We start from the raw sequence: 27,810 nt of genomic DNA, 5'->3' as shown, positions 1-27,810 counted from the left end.
TTTCCCATGATTGTGATGCTTTTCTTTTCTCTTGCTGCTTTCGATACTCTCTTTATCTCTGGTATTTGTCATTCCGAATAGTAGAGGTCTCGGGGTAAGTCTGTTCAGATTTATTCTGTTTGGGGTGTGTTGTCCTTCTTGGATATTGATATTTATGTCTTTTATAAGGGTTGGCAAGTTTTCAGTCATTATTTCCTCAGATATTCTTTCTGTCCCTTTTCCATTCTCTTCTCCGTCTGGGGCACCAATAATGTGAATGTTTTTGCGTTTCACATTGTCATTCAATTCCCGAGATTCTGTTCCATTTTTTCCCAATTTTTTCTCTTTCTGTTCACCTGTCTTTTCTAGTTCAGATGTTCTGTCTTCGAAGTTACTAATTTTGCCTTCAAGCAGTTCAAATCTGCTCTATGTGCCTCTAATGTATTTTTAATCTCATCCATAGTGTCTTTCGTTTTTTGCAGGCTTACAAATTATTCTTTGTTCCCTCTCAGTGTCTTCTTAATATCCTTTATTTCTTTAGTCATATTTTCTTTAAATTCTTTGACATGATTTAGGAGAGTTGTGTGGTTATCACTGATTGTCTTAAATCCTGTATATCTTCAGGATATCTGGTTTGTTTTCTGACTGGGCCAGCTCTTCCTTTTTCCTAGTTGAGCTTGTAATTTTTTGCTGATATCTATGCATTTGAATATGTTTGTGAATTTACTCCCATGGCCCATTTCTCTCTCTTGCCTATTTTTTTTCACATCTCTTTTTTGATATTTGGTTCAACTTATTTTCAGTTTTTAAATTTGCCCAGCTTAAGTTTTCAAAGTCCTGCCAGGGACTCACTAGTGGAGTGCAGATTTTCTTCCAGAGTGCTAACAGTTTTTGTCCATGCAATTTCAAGGCTGGCCAACAGATGGCGCTCATCAGTGTACCTTTCCACAGAAGTGTTTCAGTCTCAGCTTTCCAGAGGGAGATTCAAAGCAGACTCTGCTGGCCAATTTCACTGAAGAAAAGCAGCCCAACCTTCTCTCCCTTTTCCCTTGAAACAGCTGTCAAGGAGGAAGGTGTCTGCTTCCATCTCAGTCAGCAGCAGTGAGCCAGATATTTTACCCCAGCTTAATGTCTTGGGGGTGGGGGAGGGGAGTCCTTCCTGGCTGCTGTGGGGGCTTTGTAACTCATGTTTGTCATTTGGCTTCTTCTCTCTGTTCCTCACCCTCTTGGGAGTTGTGTAGCACTGTCCTGGTCTGCTGACCCCCAAAGTAGGTCCCTCTGGCAGCTTTTGGCTCTTTCTCCATTGGTTTTGTGAGAGCATTCGGCTCTGTTAGTCCGTTGCCATCTTCCCACAATCCTCCACACTACGTTTAGTTCTAACCCAACACCACAAAGTTCATCCTAGTTTTCTCCCTTTCCATCTTGTAGATCCCTTCTTTAGCAGGCTAAATTTGGTTCTTATTATTCTTTTTTTTTTTTTTAAGATTTATTTTTCTCTCCCTTCCCCCCCCCACCACCACGGTGTCTGTTCTCTGTGTCCATTCTGCTGTGTCCTCTTTGTCTGCTTCTGTTGTCGTCAGTGGCACAGGAATCTGTGTTTTCTTTTCCGTGTCATCCCGTTGTGTCAGCTCTCCGTGTGTGTGGTACCATTCCTGGGCAGGCTGCACTTTCTTTCCCGCTGGGCGGCTCTCCTTATGGGGTGCACTCCTTGCGCGTGGGGCTCCCCTACACGGGGACACCCCTGCGTGGCCTGGCACTCCCTGAGCGCATCAGCACTGCGCATGGGCCAGCTCCACACGGGCGAGGAGGCCCAGGGTTTGAACCGCAGACCTCCCATGTGGCAGACGGACGCTCTAACCACTGGGCCAAGTCCGCCGCCTGGTTCTTATTATTCTTAAAATATTTACTTATTTGGTCAGTCTTCCTGTATGTAACCATCTCTTGCACTGTCACACTCCTTCCCCGCATAGATGCCTTCCTTATTTCATTTGGGCTCCAATGCCTCTTTCTGAACCTTCCTCTCATGTAGATGCCCTCTTCACTCCATTCAGGCTCTGACTCCACACACTGCTCACCCTCCCCTTGCCATGCTTAGGGTCTAACGCCCCCGTGTGGGGCTTGCCCTGCGTGTGGATGCCCTCCACACCACACTTGGGTTCAGACTCCCCACACTGGGCCACCTCTTCACCCTCAGTGAGTGCCCTTCTTACCTTGCTCTGCACTGGGGGAAAACAGTAAGTCTCGATTAGGGTACATGAGCTTAACTCTTCACTTGATACACTGTAGTGAAATTGCAGACCCTGGATACAGAAAGATCTTAAAATTCCCAGAGAAAGATTACCTGTAAAGGAAAAGCAATTAGACTTACAGAAGACAAATTAATAGCAACACACAAGGCCAGAATGCAAAGGAGTTTCTTCATCATTCTTAGAGGGAAAATAATAATCAACCTAGAATTCTATATCCAGGTAAACTATCATTTTTTTCCCCAGTAAAATAAAGTCTGAGAGACTATTCTTATTGAAAACTCTTCTCAAGAAAAATAAGACTGAATATATATGGAAACAGTAGGTAAGAAAAACTAGAGAGCAAAAAAATTAGAAAGCTTACAAGTATATCTAAGAAACAATCAACTATATAAAACAGTAACCATAATGACAACTTTGGGGTCCTAAAATACGGTAGAAGTAATTCCCTCTTAATTGTGATTGATACTTTCTATGATCCTGTTCAGCAGCAGGGTGGAGAGATTAACTTTAGATTTTAAACCAAGTAAAATTATGACAGAATGTAAAGGGTAAGCATGGAAAGAATAGAGAAAAAGTGAATATTTACAAACCAGTAGAGAGAAGTAAAGGGGTATTGTAGTGGATTGAATTATTTACTTCAATTTAGACGTTCTTGGTCTTGAGCTGCATTTCTATGCGTATGAATCCATTGTAAACAGGATCTCTTGAAGATGTTATTTTAGTTAAGGTGTGACCCCACTGAATGAGTTTGGGCCCTAAAATCAGATTATTGGAGCCCTTTAAAAACAGAAGAAATTCAGGCATAGGAAAGAAAACTATAGGAAGGAGCCATAAATTGGAAGTCATTGGAAACCTAGAAGAGAGAGGAGAGACTATCACCATGTGACAGGAAAGCCAAGAAACCCAAGTTCTGCTGACCAGCCAGAACGCTACCAGTCCTGTGAGGAAGCAAGCCTTCGAGGCAGTGCCTTGATTTGGATGTGTGACCTTGGAAACCATGACCCAGTAAATTCCTGTTGTTTGGCCAACCTGTTGCATAGTATTTGTCATAGCAGCCTAGAAACTAAGATATTTTTAAAAAACCACCAAACAGTCAAATTATTGAAAGGCTAGAAAGGATAAAGAAAAGCAAAGGAAAATCAGTATAATTAGAATAGTTAGAAAGACATAAATCATTGAATGTATAGCAATATAAACAGAGTTTACTATCCACAGAATCTTTTTGAGAGTTTACTCAAAAATGTAGTGGACAAAATTTCACACAGAAGGAAGGAACATGAATGCAAAAGAAAAGTTGGGGAAGCAGTCATGGCTTAACTGATAGAGCGTCCACCTACTGTATGGAGGGTCCAGGGTTCTATACCCAGGGCCTTCGACCTGTGTGGTGAGCTGGCCCATGTGCAGTGCTGCCTTGTTCAAGGAGTGCCGTGCTACACAGGGGTGCACTCATGTAGGGGAACCCCAAGTGCAAGGAGTACGCCCTGCAAGGAGAGCTGCACCACGTGAAGAAAGCGCAGCCCATCCAGGAGTGGCGCCACACATGTGGAAAGCTGATGCAACAAGATAATACAACAAAAAAGAGACGCAGTTTCCCAGTGCCACCTGATAATACAAGCGGATGCAGAAGAACACACAGCAAATGGACACAAGAGAGCAGACAATGGGGCAGGGAAAGGGGAGAGAAATAAATAAAATAAATCTTTAAAAAAAAAAAGTTGAGCAAGGAAATTTGGAAAATATAAACATTAAGAAATGAATAAAAACTCAATTATCCCGTACCCTGTTTTATGTGCCATTTAATATGGAGTATGTCTAGGAATATGTGAAGCAAGCAAAATAGTGCTTTGGGAGCTTAAGCTGCTTTTTAAACTTCTTGGTTAGATAATCGCATGTTTTGCTTTGAAGCTTGTCCGTGGGTTCATTAGTTTTCTACCCTGTGGTGCATCATGATTTTTTGTAGAACCTCATGCTGAGCTCCAAGCTTTCATGGTATCTTTTTGCTTCTCTCTCACACATAGAAAATCTCCAACTGCTGAAGCTCCTTTGATGAACTTTTCTTACTAACCCCTGCTTTTATTTTTTAAGCCTACTTAATAAAACTGCATTTTGCAGCACATGCTAGCACACTCGGCACTTACCTAACGTGTCATTTTTGCTCAGGTACTGCATGAATCATCATTATTAAAATTAATTTTTCTTTTTGCTGTGGACAGTCCAAGAAAAGTAGTTAATCCACACTGTGATTGAAAGAGAACAGACATACTGAGTATAATTTCTCAGTCAAGCCACACATATTCTCTTCTTAGCACTTGACATTTGAGCCAGTCATCTCTTCATGCTCTGAAGTGACCTCAGCAGGACCCCTAAATTTACATTCTTGTATAAATATGTGTTGCTTTCTTCCCCCTTCCCCTTCCCTTCCTCTCTTCCTCTCTCTTTCTTCCATTTTTAATCAGGGAAACTCTTTTGAGAGAAAATAATGAATGATTACAATCCAGAGAAGTTAGTAACTATATTTGCCTGTTCCCACTATTGTCTGTTGGAAAACACATTGAAATATTAGAGTACAATGGCTTACATAAGAAACATAGTATTTACAAATAATAAATTGGTTTCAAGAACATCACTGTGAATGCATTTTCTCAGGATTCGTTTGTAATAGGCATACCTAATATTTTTTCCTTTAGTTCAGATTACTTGATGCCTTCTTTTACATGGATTTCAATAGTGTGGAAGCTAGTTTTAGTGGCTACTATTTATATCTGCCCACATATAAACTTCATCTTCACCTGGAAACAGGCACCACTCTTACTTATTATTCATCTGAAACCAGATCCCACTAGTCCCCACGGGTGTGCACACATGACAGCCTGGGCCAGATGTTGTTCCACATACCCTTTACCACAGGGTAACAGTACAATGAAGCACTTAAAAACGTGGGTGCTCTTAACTGCTTGACTATGTTGTTTTCAACCATGTCACCTGGCACAGCTTAATTAATCTCCCTGTGTGCCACTATTCTAACAATTAGTATATGAGAAATAATAGCATGCAGCTTATGTGATTGCTAAGAAAATTAGGATACTACATGTTAAATACATATCTGTACAGGTAGAGTTCCATAGGTTTTATGGGAGGAAGATAAGGGATTAGAATAAGAATTAGCCATGCAAGGTAAGTATACTGGGAAGGACTTTCCAAGCAGGAAAGGAAAAAGTGCAAAGGCAAGGAAGCATGCAGCAGAGTGACATAGCCAAGAAATTACACCACTTCAACATGTCTGAGATAGAGTTAGAAGGTAGATGGTGCTGAGGTAACAGTGAAACTGAAAAAGTGGACCAAAATCAACTCATGAAAAGTTTTCTTTGGAATTATTTGTCTTTTCAATAGAGAGCCAAGGGGGGTCTTTAAATTTTAAAATATTTTGACTTTATTTGATTTTAGAAGATTAGAATAGATTGGTGGGAGAAGCTAGGTGGGAAACTGTTATATTAATACAGGTGAGATGATGAGGATCTGAACTAGGGCAGTGGAAGAGGAGATGGAGGGGAGAGGATGGATTTGAGAGCTCTCTGTGAAGTAGAATCTGTGGGCCTAAGTGATAGTTAACTTGCACCTACTTGTACAGTTTATCAGTTGACTCTATGGAATAAGTTGTTTAGCATATCTCTGGACCTTCAGATTCTGATGACTCGTGATTAGTGGGTCAGTTCTTCAAGAAAAGAAATAAATGGGAGGATCAGGTTTATGCTCAGTTAGGAGGTATTGTCTGAGGTATCTGTTGGCCATGCCAAGAGTGACATCTGGTAGGCTCTCTGGGCAGTGAGCCTCAAGGAGGGTTCAGGGATGCCCAAATGTGTCATGATTGTTTGTTCGATTCTGAATTTAAAAACAGTTGCTTGTTTTGGTTCAGACTGTTACTAATCTAGTCTTACATTGAGTAAAGCAATGTGAAAAAAAAAATCCTCAAAAGAAGTTCGGTAATATATATCAAGATCCTAAAATTGGGGAAGCAGACTTGGTTCAGTGGTTAGGGCGTCCGTCTACCACATGGGAGGTCTGCGGTTTAAACCCTGGGCCTCCTTGACCCATGTGGAGCTGGCCCATGTGCAGTGCTGATGCGCACAAGGAGTGCCCTGCCATGCAGGGATGTCCCCACGTAGGAGAGACCCACGCGCAAGGAGTGTGCCCCATAAGGAGAGCTGCCCATCGGGAAAGAAAATGCAGTCTGCTTAAGAATGGCGCTGCACACATGGAGAGCTGACACAACAAGATGACACAACAAAAAAAGAAGCACAGATTCCAGTGCCACTAACAACAACAGAAGCGGACAAAGAAGAAGACGCAGCAAATAGACACAGAAACAGACAACTGGGGCGGGGGGATGGGGGGAAGGGGGAGAGAAATAAAATAAGTAAATAAATAAATAAATAAATCTTAAAAAAAAAAAAGATCCTAAAATTGTTAATACATTATAATCCAATCATTCTACATCTGCTCTAAGGGAATAAATAAAAATGCAAAGATTTATGTGCAGAGGTAGTTAGAATCAGCTTAGTCACAGCAGTGAAAAATTGAATATAACACATAGCAAATAAACTGGGACGTGTATATCAGTGTATGTCAACTGATCATTCTAGATGATGGTATTAGTGATGACTTCTATTTTATTTTTGCTGTCTGTGATGTACAGATTTTTTTAAATGAGTATGTATTACTTTTGTGGTGATGAAAACAATGAAGTTAGAAATAGTGGTTATAGTGTATAAAATGGAAATGTCAAACAATGTTGGCAAAGTTCTATTGCTACTTTGGATTCACCTGTGAGAGACGAAGGAAAGATTAGTCTGGGCTTAAACCACCCACACCTAACACCTCTATCTGACAAAGTTTACCTGGCTCCCGTCAGTGACTCAATTGAGCATCTCATTGAAAACCCTCCAAAACTGTTAAAAGATAATTTTCAGGAAAAGGTGAAATCGTGACTCTCACACAGATATAAAAATTAACACATTAAAGACTTGATTTTATGCATATAATATGAGGGAAGTAAGCAGATGTTTTAACTGGTTCAAAGGAATAGTCAAATGGCACAAATTTATATAAATATTGAGATGAATCACAAATGAAGACAATTTTTTCAAAGTAGGGTGTTGGAAAAGAAGTCAAACCACTTTTTGGTAAATTTACATATCTATCAATTACCTACAACTTACACAAACTTGCAAAATTGCTAAAAAATAATGAGCAGGTTTAGAATTTGATAACCTAGAAAAGTATGCTATTGATGGTACTTAGTTTTTTTTACTGCAACGTATTTTTTTTTCTATAGGACCCAGAAGCTAGCTGACCCTCACTTGAGCCCTGTTTGTCACATGGTGTTTCGCTTTTTTTTTTTAAGATTGATTTATTTCTCCCTATCCCCTCGTTGTTTGCATTTGCTGTGTCTGTTTGTTGTGCGCAAGTCTTCTTGTTTTTAAGAGGCACCAGAACCAAACTTGGGACCTACCATATGGGAGGGAGCCACTTAATCAATTCGTTGAGCCACCTCTGCTCCCTTCCTTGTTATATTCCAATTATGTTTTCCTCCATGTGTCTCTTGTATCATCTTGTTGCATCAGCTCCCTGTGCCACCCCATTGCATCAGCTCATTGCCTTGCTCGTCTTCTTTAGGAGGCACCAGGAACCAAACCTGGACCTTCCATGTGGTAGGCAGGGACTCACCTGCCTGAGCCACATCTGCTTCCCCCCTTTTGTCTTAGAGATAAAGAAGTTGTTTTTGAGCATGGAGCTGGGGGGCCCTTAAGTGTTAACTTACATCACTATCTTGAATGGAAATTATGTATTTCTTTTATTAATAAAAATAAACATGTTTAGGGACAACCAGCAAGATGGCTGCAGAGTAAGGCCCTCCTAGAGTCAGTTCGTGCTACAGGCAGGTTAGTAAACGCCCAGAGCTATCTGGAGCTAGCCGAAGCACCTGTTTGGGGTCTCCAGGAGACCAGAAGAGTACCCTGCTACATCCTTGAAGGAATAAAAGGAGGAGACTGCCCATCTGCAAAGATTCTTGACTAGAGTGCTCCACACCCTGGCAGCTCATGCCCGGCCTCCACTGGAGGCACAGGCCGCCTCAGGAGCTGTTCTACGACTGGAATTGAAAGCTCCACTTCCCAAAAATGAAGCGGGGAAGAGACAGCTGGGCACCAACTTCAGCTACTGATGAGTAAATTCAGCGGGCTAAAGTATAATCCTGAGAACAGCCAAAGTTTGAGCCTGGCCAAGTCAGAAAGAGGACCATAGCTGTCATCTTAACTCCATGCCTGGCACAAGGGGAAGCAGGGTGGACTGAAATCCCAGTGCTGGTAGGGACCAGCTTCTTTCCATCCAGGTAAGATTACAGGTCTAGCCTAAGCCCCAGCCTCACCTCTGGGAGAGAGGAAGCTGGGGGATCTATGCCAGCCTCTCTGGGAAATTACCAGCCAAGCTGTAGAGGCCAGTGATCATCCTACTGTGGCAGTTCAAGCTGCCCCAGGAACTATTCTGTGGCTGGAATTGGAAGCTCCATTTCCCAAAAACAGGGGAGGAGGAGATGGTTAGCCACTGATTTTGGCTACTGATTAGTAGACTCGGCTGGCTAAGGTATTACCGTAGGAACAGCTAGGGTGTGAATCTGTCCAAGTCAGAAGGAGGCCAGTAGATGCCATTTTGACTCTGCCTCCAGCCTGAGCAGAAACCAGGAATGAAAATCACAGTGATGGTAGGAAATGGTTTCTTTCACCCAGATCGGCCTGCAGCCCTAGCCTAGGCTTCAGCCCCACCACTGGCAGGGAGGAGGCTGGCAAACCCTGCTCCAGCCTATCCAGATAACTGCAGATACCTTTGGCTGGGACAGACTGTATAATCAGAAGTCTACTGGGGCAACTGCAGTCATCTTGGACCTGCACTGCATGGATTGCTGCCCACAACTGCAGCTCCATCCCTGCCCAAGGCAGGGGAGAAAGGACATGAAGCCTCATCAGTCTCTCTGGGCAACTACTGTCTAGGCCTGCACAACTTGGATTATTCCACACAGCTGTGACACTGTTCAACCCCTGGCAAAGGAGAAAGTTGGGAGAAGCTTCTTTGGTTCCTGGGCAATGAGGGCAGCTTCAGCCTCCACAGCTTATAACACCAACTACATCCTTGGCTCCTACTGCACAACCAGCAAGGGAGAAAGGGCAGGAAGCCCTAAACTAAAGAGGAAAACTGCACCCAGAATAAATACCCTAGTAAGCCAGATGTGAAGACACCAAAAAAAAATTAAGAGACAGGAAGCTATGGCCCAGTTAAAGGAACAAGATAAGCCTCCAGATGACATAAAGGAGTTGAGACAACTAATCATAGATGTTAAAACAAATCACCTTAATAAATTCAGTGAGATGGCTAAAGAGATTAAAGATATTAAGAAGACACTGGATGAGCACAAAGAAGAATTTGAAAACATACGTAGAAAAATAGCAGATCTTATGGGAATGAAAGTCATAATAAATGAAATTGAAAAAATGTCCGAACTGGTGGGGGCGGATTCCAGTGGCCTGTGGGAAGAAGTGGGGGCAGGGGACGAGAAGAATGGAGGCAAGACAGGATTCTGATCAAGCCTCGTTTATTGGGGGTAGAGCATTGGGATTTATACTGAGGAAAGGGAGCGTGTCCATAGGTGATAGGCTGGTTTTGTGGGTAGCAGTCGTCCAAGGAGGGGATTGGCTGAAAGTTCGCGCCGGGTCTGCAGAGTTTCGCACCTTGAGCATGCGTGCTGCTGTGGTTAGCAGAGTTGTGGCGGGAAGGGGAGAACAAAGAAACAAAGAGGAAGAAGAAGAAGGAAATGGCGGGGCAGGGCTGTAGTAGTTATGAAATCCGCCATGTTATTGGAGGTTGTAAACAGACCTCACAGCGGGTGGCTCCCCACAAAAAAACACTGGAATCAGGAAATGGACTTGGCCCAATGGATAGGGCATCCGCCTACCACATGGCAGTTCAAACCCTGGGCCTCCTTGACCTGTGTGGAACTGGCCCATGCACAGTGCTGATGCGTGCAAGGAGTGCCGTGCCATGCAGGGGTGTCCTCCGTATAGGGGAGCCCCACGCTCAAGGAGTGCACCCCACAAGGAGAGCTGCCCAGCGCGAAAGAAAGTGCAGCCTGCCCAAGAATGGTGCTGCACACCCAGAGAGCCGACACAAGATGACGCAGCAAAAAGAAACATAGATTCCCAGTGCTGCCAATAAGGATATAAGAATTCACAGAAGAACACACAGCGAATGAACACAGAGAGCAGACAACTGGGGGGAGGGGCATGGAGAAATAAATTTAAAAATAAATCTTTAAAACAAACAAACAAACAAAACACTGGAATCATATAATAGCAGATTTGAGGAGGCAGAAGAAAGGATTGATGAGCTTGAAGAAATGACCTCTGAAAGTGAACATAAAAAAGAACAGATGAAGAAAGTTATGGAAAAAATTGAACAAGGTCTCAGGAAACTTAAAGACAGCAAAAGACGTGCAAACATATGTGTCATGGGTGTGCCAGAAGAAGAGAAGAGTAAAGGGGCAAAAGGAATATTTGAAGAAATAATGGTAGAAATTTTCCCAACCCTATTGAATGACATAGATATCCAGGCCCAAGAAGCACAACATACTCCCATCTGAAAAAATCCAAATAGACCAACTCTTAGACACATACTCATCAGAATGTCAAATGCCAAAGACAAAGAGGGAATTCTTAGAACAGCAAAAGAAAAGAAAAGCATAATATATAAGGGATACCCAATAAGATTAAGTGCTGATTTCTTGCCAGAAACCATGGAGGCAAGAAGACAGTGGTCTGATATATTTAAGATACTACAAGAGAAAACTTTAAATAAGTGCTTTATGATCAGGACTTATCATTGGCACCTAGGAACTTGGCTCACAGTCTTTAGCATTGTTTTGGTTCTAGCATAGAATCTAACTCAGGTGAAAGTGGTAAGGATATAAATCAAACCACAGACAGTGATTACTTTTAGGGAGGGGAAAGTTGTGTGATTGTGGGGAAGTAAAGGGAGGGACTTCAATTTTTATTCTCTGTATTTCTATATTTGACTTTTATAAATGGAGAATAATTTATATGATTAAATGTTTTAAAGAAATATTTCGATGGAGAGTTAATTCTGATGAGTTCTCAAGTAGATGTATTTTTTTCTCAATTTCTAATAGCTTCACTAGGAGTAGCAGACAGTATTATATGTATTATCCAAACTTGAAGAATGTCTACATATTTTATTTTTTGAGAATTATATCAACTTTAAAAATAACCTGCCTTTTTCATCCTTACCTTAGTTGTGAGTTATATTTTTAGAAAATTCAAATGGATAACCTTAAGTTAATTAATGTGAGAGAACATGTTTTGTTGGAACATGTATCTACTGCACTTGAGGTTCTTTATTTTGAGCATTATGAGACATTTGAATCAGTGCCATCTTATTTTTTTCCTTTGTAGCAGTAAACACAATTTTAACCACTAATTTATTATTTTCATTTAATAGTATACCTCAAATAAATCCTGAGAACTTGAAAAATACAACTTACAAAAAAATTCTTCATTGTGTAATTAATGGCAGACTTATTGCTAATGATACATCAAAAATCCAGATCAATATAAAATAGCCATCATTGTGACTATGGTACTAATTGCTCTGGCACACGTTCTTTTGAGTTCTACCTGCTTATGAATCAATTCTTCAGTGTCCTTTCTATCTCTTCCTGCAATATCTTCGCTCACACAGTACACCATGATGCCATTTGGCCTTCATTAAGCACTAGCGCAACTGTAAACACAAACAGCAATGCAAATGCTAAAAACACATTCCATAATAAGGCAGCCATTCAGATGTTCTAGACTCAGCAGCCTTGTCCTGTAGAACTTTCTGTGATGATGGAAATGTTCTTATTCTTTTAAAATATGTATATTTCATTAGAGACGTTTGAACTTAAAAAAACAATCATGCGGGTGGCGGACTTGGCCCAGTGGTTAGGGCGTCCGTCTACCACATGGGAGGTCCTTGACCTCTGTGGAGCTGGCCCATGTGCAGTGCTGATGCGCTCAAGCAGTGCCATGCCACACAGGGATGACCCTGAGCAGAGGAGCCCCACGTAGGGGAGCCACGTAGGGGAACAAGGAGTGCGCCCCATAAGGAGAGCTGCCCAGCATGAAAGAAAGTGCAGCCTGCCCAGGAATGGTGCTGCATACACGGAAAGTTGACACAAGATGACACAACAAAAAGAAACACAGATTCCCGTTCCGCTGACAACAACAGAAGCGGACAAAGAAGACGTAGCAAATGGACACAGAGAACAGACAATCAGAGTGGGTGGGGAAGGGGAGAGAAATAAATAAATAAACAAATCTTTAAAAAGCAAACAAAAAAACAATCATGCATACTTCGCAGATTTCCCATATACCATTCTTTCACCAATACCTTGCATCGTTGTAGAACATTTGTTACAAATTATGAAAGAACATCATCAGACTATTACCACTAACTATGGTCCATAGTTTACATTTGGTATGTTTTTTGCATACAGAAATGTTCTATTCTTGTGCTGTCTGACTTGGTAGCCACTAGCCACATGTAGCTACTTTAATTAATTAAAATTAAATATCATTAAAAATTCTATTCCTTAGTCATATTTGCCACATTTAACCTTCTTAATAGCTATGTTTGGCTAGTGGCTGCCATATTAAATAGATCTAGAGCAATGTTTGTCAAACAGTAATATGCGTTATGAATTCCATGGGGAACTTGTTAAAATGCAAATTCTCATTAATTCATTTGGGCTGGGTCTGTGATCATGCATTTCTAACCAACTCCAAGGTGATGCTGATGCTTCTGGTCTGGAGACCATCCTTGAGAAGCAAGTATTTAGAATATATTTGTATCCACTTATTTTAGATGATCACCCAAAAAGAAAAGCTGAATTAAAAACTTCTCACACATCTCGGGATTCTCAGGGTTCCTCCCACTCCAACTTGAGAACTCCTGTCCTAGTGCATTACTGCCACCGCACACTCTAGTTACAAGCAGCATACAGCCAGAATGGGTTAGTTAGCTTCTTTGGGGGAAGCTGAACTTTTCATCTTGCATGTCATATAAGGTCAAGAAGAATCTCCTGATAATATACTTCAGTGTTCCTGTTTGGTTTTTTTTAATAACACTTTTTTAAAAATTAAAGTTAATAGATCACATAGAATGTTACATTAAAAAAGCATAAGAGGGAAGGGGACTTGGCCCAGTGGTTAGGGCGTCCGTCTACCACATGGGAGGTCCACTGTTTAAACCCCGGGCCTCCTCGACCCACGTGGAGCTGGTCCATGCGCAGTGCTGATGCGCGCAAGGAATGCCCTGCCATGCAGGGGTGACCCTGCATAGGGGAGCTCCACGCGCAAGGAGTGCGCCCTGTAAGGAGAGCCACCCAGCGTGAAAGAAAGTGCAGCCTACCTAAGAATGGCACCACACACACAGAGAGCTGACACTACAAGATGATGCAATAAAAAGAAACACCCTACTTGTGCCGCTGACAACAACAGAAACGGACAAAGAAGACGCAGCAAATAGACACAGAAAACAGACAACCCAGGCGGGGGAGAAATAAATAAATATATCTTTTTTTTAAAAAAGCATAAGAGGTTCCCATATAATCCACCCCCCACACCCATCATTTTTGTAAATTGTATTTTTTAAAAGACATATACATCACCAAAAAGGATACATTATAGAAAACAGAAGAGGTTCCCATAAACCCCTTCCCCCCGCCTCACTCCTCCCACACCAACAACCTCCCCCATCATTGTGGCACTCATCGCATTCTGAACACATTTTGGAGCACTGCTGCACCATGGGGATAATAGCTTACCCTGTAGTTCACACCCCCCTCTCCCCCCCCAGTCCATTCAGTGGGTTATGGCAGGATATATAATGTCCAGCATCTGACGCCACAATATCATTTAGGACAAATCCAAGTCTCAAACATGCCCCCTCATCACATCTCTTCTTCCCACTCCCTGCCCTCAGCAACTAGTGTGGCCACTTTCTCCCCGTCACTGATAAAATTTCTTCTCTTAGTAGTCACAATTGTTTTATCATAGAATATCAATAAGTCCACTCTAATCCATATTTTATTTCTCCATTCTTTGGGCCCTGGGATGGTGATGTCCACTCCATCTCTATATTGAAAAGGGGCTTAGATTACACATGGATCATGGATGCATGGATCATGGATTCTCTTGCTTGCAGCTGTAGGCACTCTCAGTTCCCTGGTGTGGTGGTTGACCATCTTCACCTCCCTGTTAGCTGACCTGCATAAGTCCAATGAGCCAGAGAGTAGGAGTTGAAACTCTGCTGAGGCTCAGGGCCCAGCTGACACATGGACAGTCCAGAGATTCAAGTCACCTGAATTTACACCAACTCTAGTACCAACCAAAGGTTCAGTAAAAGTAACAGAAGAGGCATGTGTAAAAGGTCACATCTAAGTCCAACTCCATCACACTCAGGGACACAAATTCCAAAGTAGGGTCCACTGACATGGCTCTGAACTTTATCCCTGTGGGTCTCCATAGCCCTGAGGAGAACTAGTGCCTGGGGTTCTATCCACTTTGGCTGTTTCTGGGGTCCTCCTGAGGAGTATGTAAGTGCAACCCCTCTGATGACCTCCTGACTCTTTTTTGAAGACTCTTAGCCATATAAACTCATTTATCTTTGCCATTTTCCCCCTTTTATTCATGGTCAAAAAGTAGTTTTTAACACATGATCCTACATGTGGGCTGAGATATTCTGCTGGTCTGAGTTAAGCCTTTTATTCAAAGTCTTTTTCTATTTACATCACTAGCTGGTGCTTGATAGTAATCCCTCAGCACCGGAGAGGCTTATCCCTGGGAGTCATGTGCCAAGCTGAAGGGAGTGTAATGCATTTACATGCTGAGTTTGGCTCAGAGAGTGGCCACTTTTGAGCAACGTGGAAGCTCTTAGGCACTGCAGCTTTAGGCCTAGTTCATATTTCAGGCACACAGACTCATAAGCATAGTCATCAGTGTCAAGAGCTCATTGTTGGAAAATCCTTCTATGTTGGTCTTTGCTGTTGCACTTGGGGGATTGTTGCTGTTCCATTGGGGAATGTGATAAAGCTCCCCTGGCTAGGAACTCAGCACTCCCTCAGTTGTCATTTGTAACTATAGCTACTCTGAAAATACCCAATATATATCCAAACATTTTTATGTCCCCTATATACATGCCCTGGAGAAATCCCTCCCACCTGGTTTGGTTTTTTTTTAAGAAAGGAAAAATCTTTCTTTGTTACAGATGTTATCCATGAAGCTGTGTGGAAATCAGAAATATTTTCAGGCATACCTTTATAGTACAGTGCTGCCACCTGATGGTAAGCTCTCTTACTTCTTTGATTTGTGTGCCGATTTATTTACATTCTTCTAAATAAAGTTATAACCGAATTTTCAGCAAAACAAACTTTGCTTGTATTCCTACCATCAGACTGAGCTCAGTACTTCCCTATTCTGTTTCGAAAATATCTCTCAGGGTTTTTTGAGGGGGTGGAGGGGGCAAATTTCTATGTCAGTAATCAGGAAACAAAACTGAAAAAGCAACAGATTCTGCCTTCATGGATTTAGCTTTTTACCTGAGAAGACTCTAAGCAGATGATCACAATATTGTGTGGTAAATGTATAACAAAATGTTATAAAATGGTAGGGAATATGAAATCTATAGTATGAAGAAGGCACTAGAACAAGCAATGCAAGTTATTATAGGAATTCAGAGGAATATAGAGTCTCTGTTCATGCATTTCTTTTAGAATTCTTATATTTTAAAGGTATTTTCTTTTTTTAAAGTAAATTATATCCATTCCTATATTACCTCTTTTATTTTCTTTTCTTAACAGAAATAACAGTTAATTATAGACATGGCCTTCCCTTGATAACACTTACTTTACCATCCAGAAAAGAGCGTTGTCAATTTGTAGTCAAACCAATGTTATCAACAGTTGGTTCATTCCTTCAGGACCTACAAAATGAAGATAAAGGTGTCAAAATTGCAGGCATCTTCACATCAGGTATATATATATATATGTGTTTGTGTGTGTGTGTGTTTACAACTTTGTTCCAGCTCTTCTTTCTCTCTGCTTCCCAACCTTTGTTTTGGTTCTTTACTTTTCTAGAAATAAGTTGATTCTTTGATTCATAATATATTAAATTGATGGCCTTTATGAGCCCTTCATTTTTATATATTAATAATATAAAAAGTTAACTTCATTGAATAAAAAAATTAATAGAATAAGTTTTATGCACGTTTCAGTTACTTATTTCATAAAGGTACTTGAAAATTTCTTCTCTAAGAAATTTGTAATGTCACAGGCTTTAGTGTATAATTTTCAGCAAAATATAAATAATTAAAACAACTACAATTACAGTGATTAAAATAACCAGTGCATAATTAAAATATACACATAATTCATTAATCTTTGTTATAAAGCAATTACATTATGTTTTTTGACAGAATTAGTTCTTAGAAAGTATGTATTTTTTATTTAATACTAGCAGAGGTGGTTGGTTAATCATTTAGATATTTTAAATTTAGAGTATAAATTTTATATTCTAGTGTTTTGAAATGGTCTTAGCCCAACTGCCCCTAAAACAGCCTAAAGAATTTTTTACCCCATCCTGGCAGAGGCGTCAAATACAAATAAATGAATATATTTGCATTGTTATTTTATTGTTTTATTGCATACTTGGAATAAACTTATTTAAAAGGAAATGAACACTGTTGCATTTTTGAAAGGAAATAAACATTCACCTTCCATATTCAAGTTCAGAACCAATAAAGGGGTAGATACAGAAGTTGGAAAAATGGAGATTGAAGAATTTATTCATTCAATATGTATTTATTGAGCACCCCTCCTAGGTCAGGCACTGTTCTAGATGCTGGGAGTAGAGCAAAGGACAATGTTCCTGCCCTTATAAAGCTTACATTTTTGGAGGAGAAAGAAACAAGATAAAGAAATTAAATATATGTTATGTTAGATAATAAGTATTACGGAGAAAAATAAAACAGAGAGAAAGGATGTGAGTGTGTGTTTGTTGGGGTGGAAGGCTTGCTGAGGTCCCATTTGAGTCACGACCTAGAGTTCATGAGCTAGCTGGCCAGGTAGAAAGGAGGAGGACTCTTCAGGCAGAGGCTGTAGGGTGGGGGCAGAGTCCTCTGTGGCTGGAAAGGAGAATCTAGGCAGAAGGAGAAAGGAGGGAAAAGGAAAGTTCTCATCAAGCCTTGTTGAAGGTTGCTGTAAGGACTTTCTTGTTTTTTTAAATTAGTATTTTTTTCCTTTTTATTTATTGTTTTTTTAAATTAATAGATCACAAGGAATGTTACATTAAAAAATTTTTTTAAGAAACACAAAAGACATAAGAGGTTCCCATATAACCCACTCCCCACTCCCCACCACATCATTTTTGTAAATTGTTTTTTTTAAAGATTTATTTCTCTCCCCTGCCCCCCCATCCAGTTGTCTGCTCTCTGTGTCCATTAGCTGTGTGTTCTTCTGTGTCCGCTTCTGTCCTTATCAGTGGCACCAGGAGTCCATGTCTCTTTTTGTTGTGTCATCTTGCTGCATCAGCTCTCTGTGTGTGCATCGCCACTCTTGGGCAGGCTGCACTTTCTTTCTCGCTGGGCGGCTCTCCTTATGGGGCTCACTCCTTGCACATGGGGCTCCCTTATGCGGGGGACATCCCTGCGTGACAGGGCACTCCTTGCGCACATCAGCACTGCGCATGGGCCAGCTGCACAGCTGCACACGGGTCAAGGAGGCCTGGGGTTTGAACCACGGACCTCCCATGTGGTAGACGGACGCCCTATCCATTGGGCCAAGTCCGCTTCCCTGTATTTTTTTGAAGATTAAAAAAAATGTTACACTAAAAATATAAGAGGTTCCAGTATACCCCCCACCCCCCCACCCCACTCCTCCCACTCCAACAACCTCCGTCATCATTGCGGCACCCTCGTTGCACTCAGTGAACACATTTTGGGGCACTGCTGTACTACACAGATAATAGTTTACCCTGTAGTTCACCCTCTCCCCCAGGACATTCAGTGGGTTTTGGCAGGATATATAAAGTCCAGCATCTGACCCTGTAATATCATTTAGAACAATTCAAAATCCCCAAAATGCCCCCACGTCACATCTCTTCTACCATCTCCCTGCCCTCAGCAACTACTGTGGCCGCTTTCTCCACCTCGATGCTAAAATTTCTTCTATTACTCGTCACAATAGTTTTATAGTAGAATATCAGTAAGTCCACTCTAGTTCACATTTTATTCCTCCATTCTGTGGACCCTGTGATGGCGATGTCCCCTCCACCTCTAGATCAAGAGGGGGCTTAGTTTCCACATGGACAATGGATGCAATTCTCCTGCTTGCAATTGTAGGCACTCTTGGCTCCCTGGTGTTGTGGTTGACCTTCACCTCCCTGTTAGCTGGCTGGAGTAAGTTCATTAAACCAGAGGGTAGGAGTTACAGGTCTGTTAAGGCTCAGGGCCTGGCTATCACATGGACAGTCCAGAGATTCAGGTCCCCTGAGCATACACCAAACGCCAGCGCCAACCACAGGTCCAGTAAAATTAATAGGAGAGGCTTGTGAACAAAGATCACATCTGAGTTCAAGACCATCACACTCAGGAACACAAACTCCAAAGTAAGGCCAACTGACATGGCATTGAACTCCATCATATCCTGCTTATTTTTAAATAAAATTTTGAGTGGTCTTGAAACATATGACACAGAAAGACTAGGAATTGACAAACAAATCACACTAGACAATGTTAAACAGGCAAGGATGCCTTTATTCAAGGTCAGTTCAACAGGACAAGAGAGACCAAAACTAAGCCTGAATTCAGCTCTGTTGAAACAAAAGTGGCAGGGTTTTTAAGGGATGGGGTGAGCTAGTGGAAAAGTACTGAAGGATGTTAGAGATTGATCACTGGGATGAGTGAGTGCTTTACCGGGTTTGCAATTAGGGCCATTTGGTTCTGAATGCTTCCTTTTTCTGTGAGCAGACCACCTGGATTCTTAAGGACTGGGTCAGGGGGAGGGAGATGAGGGCTTCTCTGGCCCAGATGAGAGTGTGGGGTGGGCTGGGGCTGGAGCAGTCCGGGAGAAGCCTGTCCACACTTTAGTCAAGCTGAGGGGAAAGTATGGCTATCTTGGTCAAAATCTTAGAGGAAAAGGATTCTTTGGGCTGAGTGAAACATTTTATTGAGGTTTAAATCAATCCTTCCCCAAGAATAAAAAGAAATTCAACATTAGCTCCTTAAAAGACTGTTTTGGATCTTTTTACCATTCATGTTGTATAGAAGATAATGTATTTTAACTGTGAAATCATATTCAAATGCTTTATTTCTAAAATGTTTTAAGGAGCTGGTTTGAAGTCATTTAAATGTAAATTTTTAAATGACACTTGCAAAGTCATATAAAAGGATTGGTGTGTTGCTGATTTTTTTTTCTTTTTTTTTTTTTAAAGAGGCCCTGTGGGTGGAATTCGCTTGCATTTTAATTTGGGCTTGTAAAGAGTGTGCTAAGCTTGTCACAATTTTGCCCATTGTGTGGGTTGAATTATTTGGCAATTCTTAGGAAAATGATCTCACTTGAACTGATGAACAGGAACCCAAACAGCCAAATTCTAGGAACAGACCAGGTGCTGACTTGACTTGCTGCCTCTGGAACAAAAGAGCTACAGAAAGCCAGACAGGAGGCAGGCACCCAGGTTCTTAATGCATTCACTAGCAGTGTTCCTCTGTCGTCACTCTTGTTAAGGTAGCTGAAATAGCTCTAGTTGAATGTAGCCACACAAATACCAGGCCAGGGGAAAAGATGCATCCAACATTTCCTAGACCTTATTTCACATAATTATGTGTGGACCCTTCAGAAAGAAAAATGGTAGAAAGAGATAACCCTATTTAGAGCCCTTTTTTTCTTATTCAGTGAGTTTGCTTTAACACCTAAGTTACAGTAAAGGTTAGTTCAAAAATATAATAACCGGGAAGCGGGTATGGCTCAAGCAGTTGGGCTCCCATCTACCACATAGGAGGTCCAGGGTTTGATGCCCACGGCCTCCTGGTGAATAAATCTTTAAAACATATATATATATATAAAATAACAAAAACTAGGTCATATGAAAAGCTGTGCAAGCCCCATTTTTTGTTAAGAAATTTCTAAGAGATTTTTTTTTTTCTGACATTTGAAATTGTATATTTGAAATTGCTGTTGGAATCTCTCCTGCCTCTCCCCACCTTCGCAAAATAAACCACACGAACACAAATTTGTTCCTTAGGTTTAATTAGGCTCACTACTATGCCTGCCACTCCCACTCCCTTGCAGTTTTGCCCTTGTCATTTTTCACAAGCTAGAAAGGAAGGTAAGCCAGTTTGTGTACTTTTTGGCTACCAAGTTTTTAATGAACACAATCAGTCATTGCTAGTAATTAAAAATAAGAGCTTTGTGCCTACATGTATCAGTTAGGGGATGTGTTGCCAGCAGCAGAAATGGACCCTGGCTAAGCAGAGAAGTCATATGTCAACAGGCTATCAGATTGGAAGGTTGAGACCAGGCAAGCCCAGGAACCACCTGCGGGGACGTTTGTCTGCCCTGGCCTTGACATAGAGTTCCCACCTCACTCTGGATCTTCGCATGATCATCTGCAGATACTGAGTCTGATCAGGGGCATCAGCGTGGTTCCCACTCAGTCCCGGCAAGAGAGCTGGGGAGAGGGAATGCCTGATGTTTTTTGTCGCCTTAATGGGAGATAGAGCAACAAAGGTGGGGACACCCTGCCCACCCCCCTCCCCCCCCAACAGTGAAGGTATTTGGGTGTTGGGGAGCTCACCAAAATGCAAATGTCCAGTACTGTATTATAAGGGCATGGGTTAAAAGTATTTTTCTGTGTGTTCGAAAATGATTCTTAACTGTTTTAAAACAAATGCACTTGCATTATGTTTTTTCTTTCAGATGGCAGCAAGATTCCAGCTTCAACTTTGATGGAAATCTTGCTAATGAATGACTTTAAACTTGTCATTAATAAAATAACGTATGATGTACAGTGCCCTAAAAAAGGTAAGAAACACAGCTATCCCACTATCTTAACACATGCCTTTCGTTTTGAGGCTTTTAGAGAGAGCATGACTTATCTTGAGAATCTTTTTAATTAACCAAATGACCAACAGGGCATTGGAGAATCAGTGTTTAAGCTTGTCTAGCTGGGGTGTAAAGTGATCAGTAGAAGTTGCCATCAATGCAACTTCTGCTCTTTTTAGATTTTTAAGATTTTCCTTTGGACCTTGAATGCTTAATTTCTGAGTCTGTCTGTGGTGCTTGCTTTGTCTCTTAACACTGCATTTTTTTCTTGCCATTTAGCATGCCTTGTAATTTTCTTTTGAAAGCTGAAATGTGTATTGGGCAATAGAAACTGAGGTAAATGGACCTGTATTTTTTTAAAGCAAATCAGTTTTATTGATACATATTAATGAAGCATACAGTTAATCCAAAGTATATAATCAGTGGTATTTGATATAACCACATAGTTGTGCATTCATTGTTTCAGGCATTATTGGAGCATTTTCATTATTTCAATAATAATAATAATAAACAAAAAACAGACCAAACAAACAAAACTCTTCATCTCTCAATCTCTATGCTTGCCCTGCTGTATGTAGCTGCTATTCTTGTATATTTATTTATTTTTAAGCAGTTTTATTGAGATATATTCATATACCGTATGCTCTATCCAAAGTGTATAATCAATGGCTTTTCTTCTCACTTTTTTAATTGTATTTTTTTGAAGATACATAGATCACACAAAAAATGTTACATTAAATAAAATCAGTGGCTTTTAATATAATCACAATGTTGTACATTCATTACCACAAAAGATTTTAGAACAATTTCATTTCTCCAAAAAGAAAAACCCCACGCCCCTTAGCAGTCACCTCTCAATCCCTCTATCCTTCCCCACCCTTACATAACCACTTATATAATTTCATCTTTATAAATTGGTTTATATTTACATTTTATTAAAAAAGAATCAAACAATATGTAGTCCTTTGTGTCTTATTTTAAATCTTGTTTTGTTGTTGTTGTTTTACTGTTCTAGAATCCGTGGACTTGAGAAGAGTTTCCTAGGCTATAGTTTTTCTCCCCTTATATGAGATATGAAGGCTAGATGGAAGGTGCTAAAGTTGATTAATGGCCTTCCCCAAGCTCAGATGAGGCTCTGGTAAAGTAGTTTCCCTTGATGGCACATCTTTGTTACAAAGAACAGAATCCCTGGGTATATTTCAAGATGGATACTTTCCCCTCCTCCATACTGGAAGCAAGGAAGGAAGAGGGGATTTTCCTCTGAGAATTTGGTGGGACTCCTGGTAGTAAAACTCGGAAAAGTATGGAGGGCTCCCCTAAGACTGGGCCTTCAGTGTTTTTAACTCTCAAGCTAGTGCACATTGAGCCTCCAGCAATTCAACAATTTTTTTTCTATTTTTTTTTTTATAAAAATGCCCATGGCTTATTTATTTATTTATTTATTTATTTTTTAAAGATTTATTTATTTTATTTATTTAATTCCCCTCCCCTCCCCCGGTTGTCTGTTTTCTGTGTCTTTTTGCTGCGTCTTGTTTCTTTGTCCGCTTCTGTTGTCATCAGCGGCACGGGAAGTGTGGGCGGCACCATTCCTCGGCAGGCTGCTCCCTCCTTTGCGCTGGGCGGCTCTCCTTATGGGTGCACTCCTTGCGCGTGGGGCTCCCCTATGCGGGGGACACCCCTGTGTGGCACGGCACTCCTTGCGCGCATCAGCACTGCGCATGGGCCAGCTCCACATGGGTCAAGGAGGCCCGGAGCTTGAACCGCGGACCTCCCATGTGGTAGACGGACGCCCTAACCACTGGGCCAAAGTCCGTTTCCCCCCAATTCAACAATTTTAAGTGTGCCCATGGGTACTGGCTGCACCGGCTTCTACTCCCCATTAGCTGTGATTGGAGGGGTGAGGAATTCATGAGTCTATACCATAATAAATAAGTAAATAGGGAGGACTCTTGCTTACAGTTAGAATGCCAGGTGCATACTGGTAAATGTGGGAGAGGTGCTGGAGTTGGAAAATGATCATTTTATAGCCAAATTCTATCAATAGATGTTAAACTAGGTTGAGAGGATAGGGGGGAGGGAGAGGAAAATAGATAAAGAAACTAAGGAAGTGCTGAAAAAAAATGATGTAAGCAAGTCATAGGGTCATAGCAACAAAGGAGCCCACTAGTCATATCTGGGACAATTTGAACACCCATGTAAGTAAGGACAATGTCCTTCTGACTAGCTGCCATCAATTTTTAGACCACTTCCTTACATTCTGGCATAACTATGATCCAGGCTCTTCTTGTACCTACCACACCCCAGCACTGTATCAGCCATTTCTCTGAAGATCCCTTGAAGAAAAAAAAGTTTTGAATTTTAATTGTTATGTGTAGAAACATAAGAAATTAAATGAGTCACCCATTTCCACACTCATAAAAATCACACATTTCCACACTCATAAACATAGTTCTTTTCTGAATTCTCTTTTAAAATCAGGGCAGGAGGGAAGTGGCTCAATCAGCTGGGCTCCCGTCTCCCATATGGGAGGCCCTGGGTTCATGTCCCGGGGCCTCCCTGTGAAGGCAGGCTCGCCTGCAAGTGCCGCAGAGAGTCGACTCACCAAGGTGACGCAACAGAAAAAAAAGGGAGACAAGCAAAAAGACAGAAGAGCGCACAGAGAATGGACACAGAGAGCAGACAGCAAGCAAGCTGCAAGAGGGGAGGGGTAATTAAATAAATACAAACACAGAAGAACACACAGCAAATGGACACAGAGAGCAGACAGCACACAAAAAGCCACAAGGCGGGGGGTAGGGGTGGGTTAAAAAAAAAAAGGGCAGGAGAAGATAGCAGTTGAGATCTTTGAAGATGGAAGTCCCTGTTAAGATACCAGCTTTCATGGTCAATGAGTTCTTAACTTTCCTGCGAGGTCCAGGAATTGTCTCACTGTCAGCGTTACCGGTACTCCACTGAATGCTGACTTGGACTTGCCCAGTCCCACAGTTTAAATAACAGGATACAGTAAGCATGGTTGGAAGGAAAATGACAGAGGAATCATACTGGATTAACAGAAAATGACATTTATAAAATTACAAATTCAGAGTTAATTTATTTAAATTCCATTTCTTTCCTAAAACAATGGCCAGTTTGGCTTTGAAAACTCAGGGTAGGAAAAACAATCCACATAGAAAACATAAAAGGAATAAACAGCTTGTGGTTCGTGCTTCGACAGCACATATACTAAAGTTGGAATGATACAGAGAAGATTTTAGCATGGCCCCTGCACAAGTATGACATGCAAATTTGTGACGCGTTCTATATTTTTGTTCTTAGGAAATGTACATGGCCGTATATGCATTCAAGGAACATGATTTGTACAACCTACACTTGTATTCTGAGAATGGATGATAGAAGATAGCTAGCTAGCTAGCTAGGGCAAATGGGGCAAAATGTTAAAATTGGTAGAACTGGGTATGTGGGGGATAGGGGTATATTGGAGTTCTCTGTATGGGGCTTGTATTATTTTTGTAACTGTCCTGTTTTAAAGTAGATTTTTTTAAAAGTTAAAAAAAGAAGAAAAAAAAAGCTTGTGAAGAAAAAGATTGTCTCACATTTGGCTTTGTTAGGAGAGGTCAGAGGCAAAGGTCGTGAGCCTGTGTTGGTTGGTAACAGCTGTGAGTTCTGTGGTGCTCAGATATTTCTAAAACAGCGTGGCCAGGAGGGCTAGTCATTGAAGCCAGGTAAGTATCTTATGTCACTCTATAGCTATGGACAAAATTGTGTCCCATCTATATACTTTTCTCTGGATATAGGCCTTTTAAATATCAACACATTTTTCATCAAAACAAGAAGAATCTGAGTCTTCTACAAATCTCAGGCACCACTTAAAAACCTCAAAAGCCTAGAAAGGATCTTTTAGTTTACACCTCTCTGTGGGGGCTTCAGCCCAGAACGTGAAAGTGGTTGAAGACCACAACAGAGTCCTGATGAACAGGGTGGAGATGGACAGGAAATAACTAAGAAATCTCTGCTGGTATTGACTCTCCGTTGGTGCAGTCGTTATTTGTTCCTCCCTGATGGGAAGGCCCGTCTTCCCTTCCCTCACCTGGTCCATCTCCTTCAAGGTTCTCTTATAGTGCTGGTAGACAATTATGACCCTCATAAAGGTATAATTGTAGTATAATTTTATGTGGATTTATAAATCCACAGAGGGGGGAATGAGAAGAGAAATTCATAATCAAAAGAACTCTATGTTTAAAACTCTAAAATCGTGACTCTTCAAATATGTATATGAGCCTCCTTTCAGATGTATGCTTTGTTGTTTGTGACATCCCTTGATTTTAAAAATGTACATTTGAATTGCTTTTCAAATATATAGTATTCCTTTGTTTCCATCCCCTGTAGATCCTAAACAGTTCTGGGAAAGATGGTTCAATATTGGAAGGAGGGACATTAGGTTATACTTAGGTATAAAAATGAACCCATAACTAATGTGTTAAGAGCAAAGTTGAGGTATTTACCTGGATTCTGGTAGATGGATATTCCTCTTTCTTTTCCTATATGCAGATTTTTAAAGAAATCGCAAAAGTCATTATTTCCAAAGAGAAAAACAAAACGGCAATGAATTTTAGACCTTTTATCTGTGATTTATTATTCCAGATTGTCTTTATATGGAGAGAGACTATTAGAATCATCTGAAAGGGAGAAAGACTGACATTAAATGTCTCCTCAGGAATCAGGAGCTCTCAGGTGGCCTGCGACAGGCACCCTAGTACCCACTGCTCAAATTTGGTTCCCTGGGCTTACACACCTTGGAGGGAGAAAATGTGATGACTGCCTTATCTTTCCTTTGTGTCTTCTCAGAAAAACTAAGTAGTGAGCATGCTCCTGATATGGAAAACTTGAGATCCTTGGTTCAGAGACTGTTTACAGTATTACATTTAGAAGAATTTCTGATAAAGAGAGAGCATCATTTACTGGAGAAAATTGACTGCCTTAAGGAAGAGCTGCATTCCCTTGAACAGGTTAGGAAGCATCATAATTGGGTGTAGATGAAAATAATACCTATAGTCTTTTTTTTTTTAAAGATAGCTATCTCTTTTTTTATATATATAGGTATTTTATTTTATTTATTTATTTATTTATTTATTATTTCTCTCCCCTCCCCCCCCCACCCCAGGTGTCCAGTCTCTGTGTCCATTTTGCTGCATGTTCTTCTTTGTCCACTTCTGTTGTCAGCGGCACAGGAATCTGTGTCTCTTTTTGTTGCGTCATCTTGTTGTGTCAGCTCTCCGTGTGTGTGGCACCATTCTTAGGAAGGCTGCACTTTCTTTTGCGCTGGGCGGCTCTCCTTACAGGACGCACTCCTTGCGCGTGGGCCAGCTCCACACGGGTCAAGGAGGTCCGGGGTTTGAACCGCAGACCTCCCATATGGTAGAGGGACGCCCTAACCACTGGGCCAAGTCCGCTTCCCTACCTATAGTCTTGAGAGCATTTTCCTCAGTGCTTTATAAGTTCATTTTCTGTTTGAATGTTTTGCTCTCAACCTGGAAAATTTATATGAACTGGGATGTACTAGCTGGGGTGTTGCCTCAGTTTTCTTGTTTATATATATATATATATATTTTGGAGAATGGACTTAGGACCCCAACTCCACTTAACAGAATTGCAGCTGGGAAAGTAGTAATGGCTTCCAAAATCTGAAGTTAATCATTGGTGGGAAAAAATAACTTTAATATTTTTTAGGAGGGGTCTGTTTTAATTGAAAGAACTTCATCCTATAAACCTTATCTCATTTGTGATTTTTAAAAAATGGGTGGCTTTATGTGTAGTTTGGTATATGAATAGAAAGTTTCTGGAGATGTAAGAAATCTTCAAGAGTGGCTAGATTTTGTTTAGTTTACATTTTTCTTTTTTTTTTTAAAGTGGCAATATGTTTACTTGGGTTAAAATTGAGTATTACAGGGGAAGTGGATTTGGCTCACCTGATAGAATGTACACCTACCATGTGGGAGGTCCAGGATTCAAACCCAGGTCCTCCTGACCCATGTGGTGAGCTGGCCCACGCACAGTGATGATGCGCACAAGGATTGCCATGCCACGTGGGGGTGTCCCACCCACAAGGAGTGCGCCCCATAAGGAGAGCCGCCCCGCACGAAAAAAGTGCAACCCATCCAGGAGTGGCGCTGCACACATGGAGAGCTGACCCAGCAAGATGACGCAACATAACGGAGACGCAGTTTCCCAGTGCCGCTGACAAGAATACAAGGGGACACAGAAGAACACACAGTTAATGGACAGAGAGAGCAGACAACTGGTGAGGGTGGGGAGAAGGGGAGAGAAATAAATAAAATAAATCTTAAAAAAAAAATTGAGTATTATAAAAATGGTGCCCAATGG

The 27,810-nt window shown here is 41.1% G+C and overlaps 1 protein-coding gene and 1 non-coding gene across 3 annotated transcripts in view; both read left to right on the top strand.

Moving 5' to 3' along the window:
• The window catches only part of MCUB (mitochondrial calcium uniporter dominant negative subunit beta), a 98,401-nt gene that overhangs the window by 67,689 nt on the left and 2,902 nt on the right, over positions 1–27,810 (top strand). For both annotated transcript variants that reach the window (XM_004476176.5, XM_012518687.4), the window contains exons 2-5: positions 15,600–15,675; positions 16,192–16,362; positions 21,304–21,408; positions 26,275–26,435. In XM_004476176.5, coding sequence (XP_004476233.1) covers positions 15,600–15,675; positions 16,192–16,362; positions 21,304–21,408; positions 26,275–26,435 — 513 coding nt within the window. The remainder of the gene's footprint in view (positions 1–15,599; positions 15,676–16,191; positions 16,363–21,303; positions 21,409–26,274; positions 26,436–27,810) is intronic.
• LOC111759915 (U6 spliceosomal RNA) lies at positions 24,632–24,736 on the top strand. The gene has a single exon (XR_002793752.1). It is a non-coding gene; the product is annotated as a U6 spliceosomal RNA (small nuclear RNA).

The sequence above is a fragment of the Dasypus novemcinctus genome, chromosome 1 (assembly GCF_030445035.2).
Source record: "Dasypus novemcinctus isolate mDasNov1 chromosome 1, mDasNov1.1.hap2, whole genome shotgun sequence".
Taxonomy (NCBI): Eukaryota; Metazoa; Chordata; class Mammalia; order Cingulata; family Dasypodidae; genus Dasypus; species Dasypus novemcinctus.
This window is presented reverse-complemented; position numbering and strand designations above follow the sequence as displayed.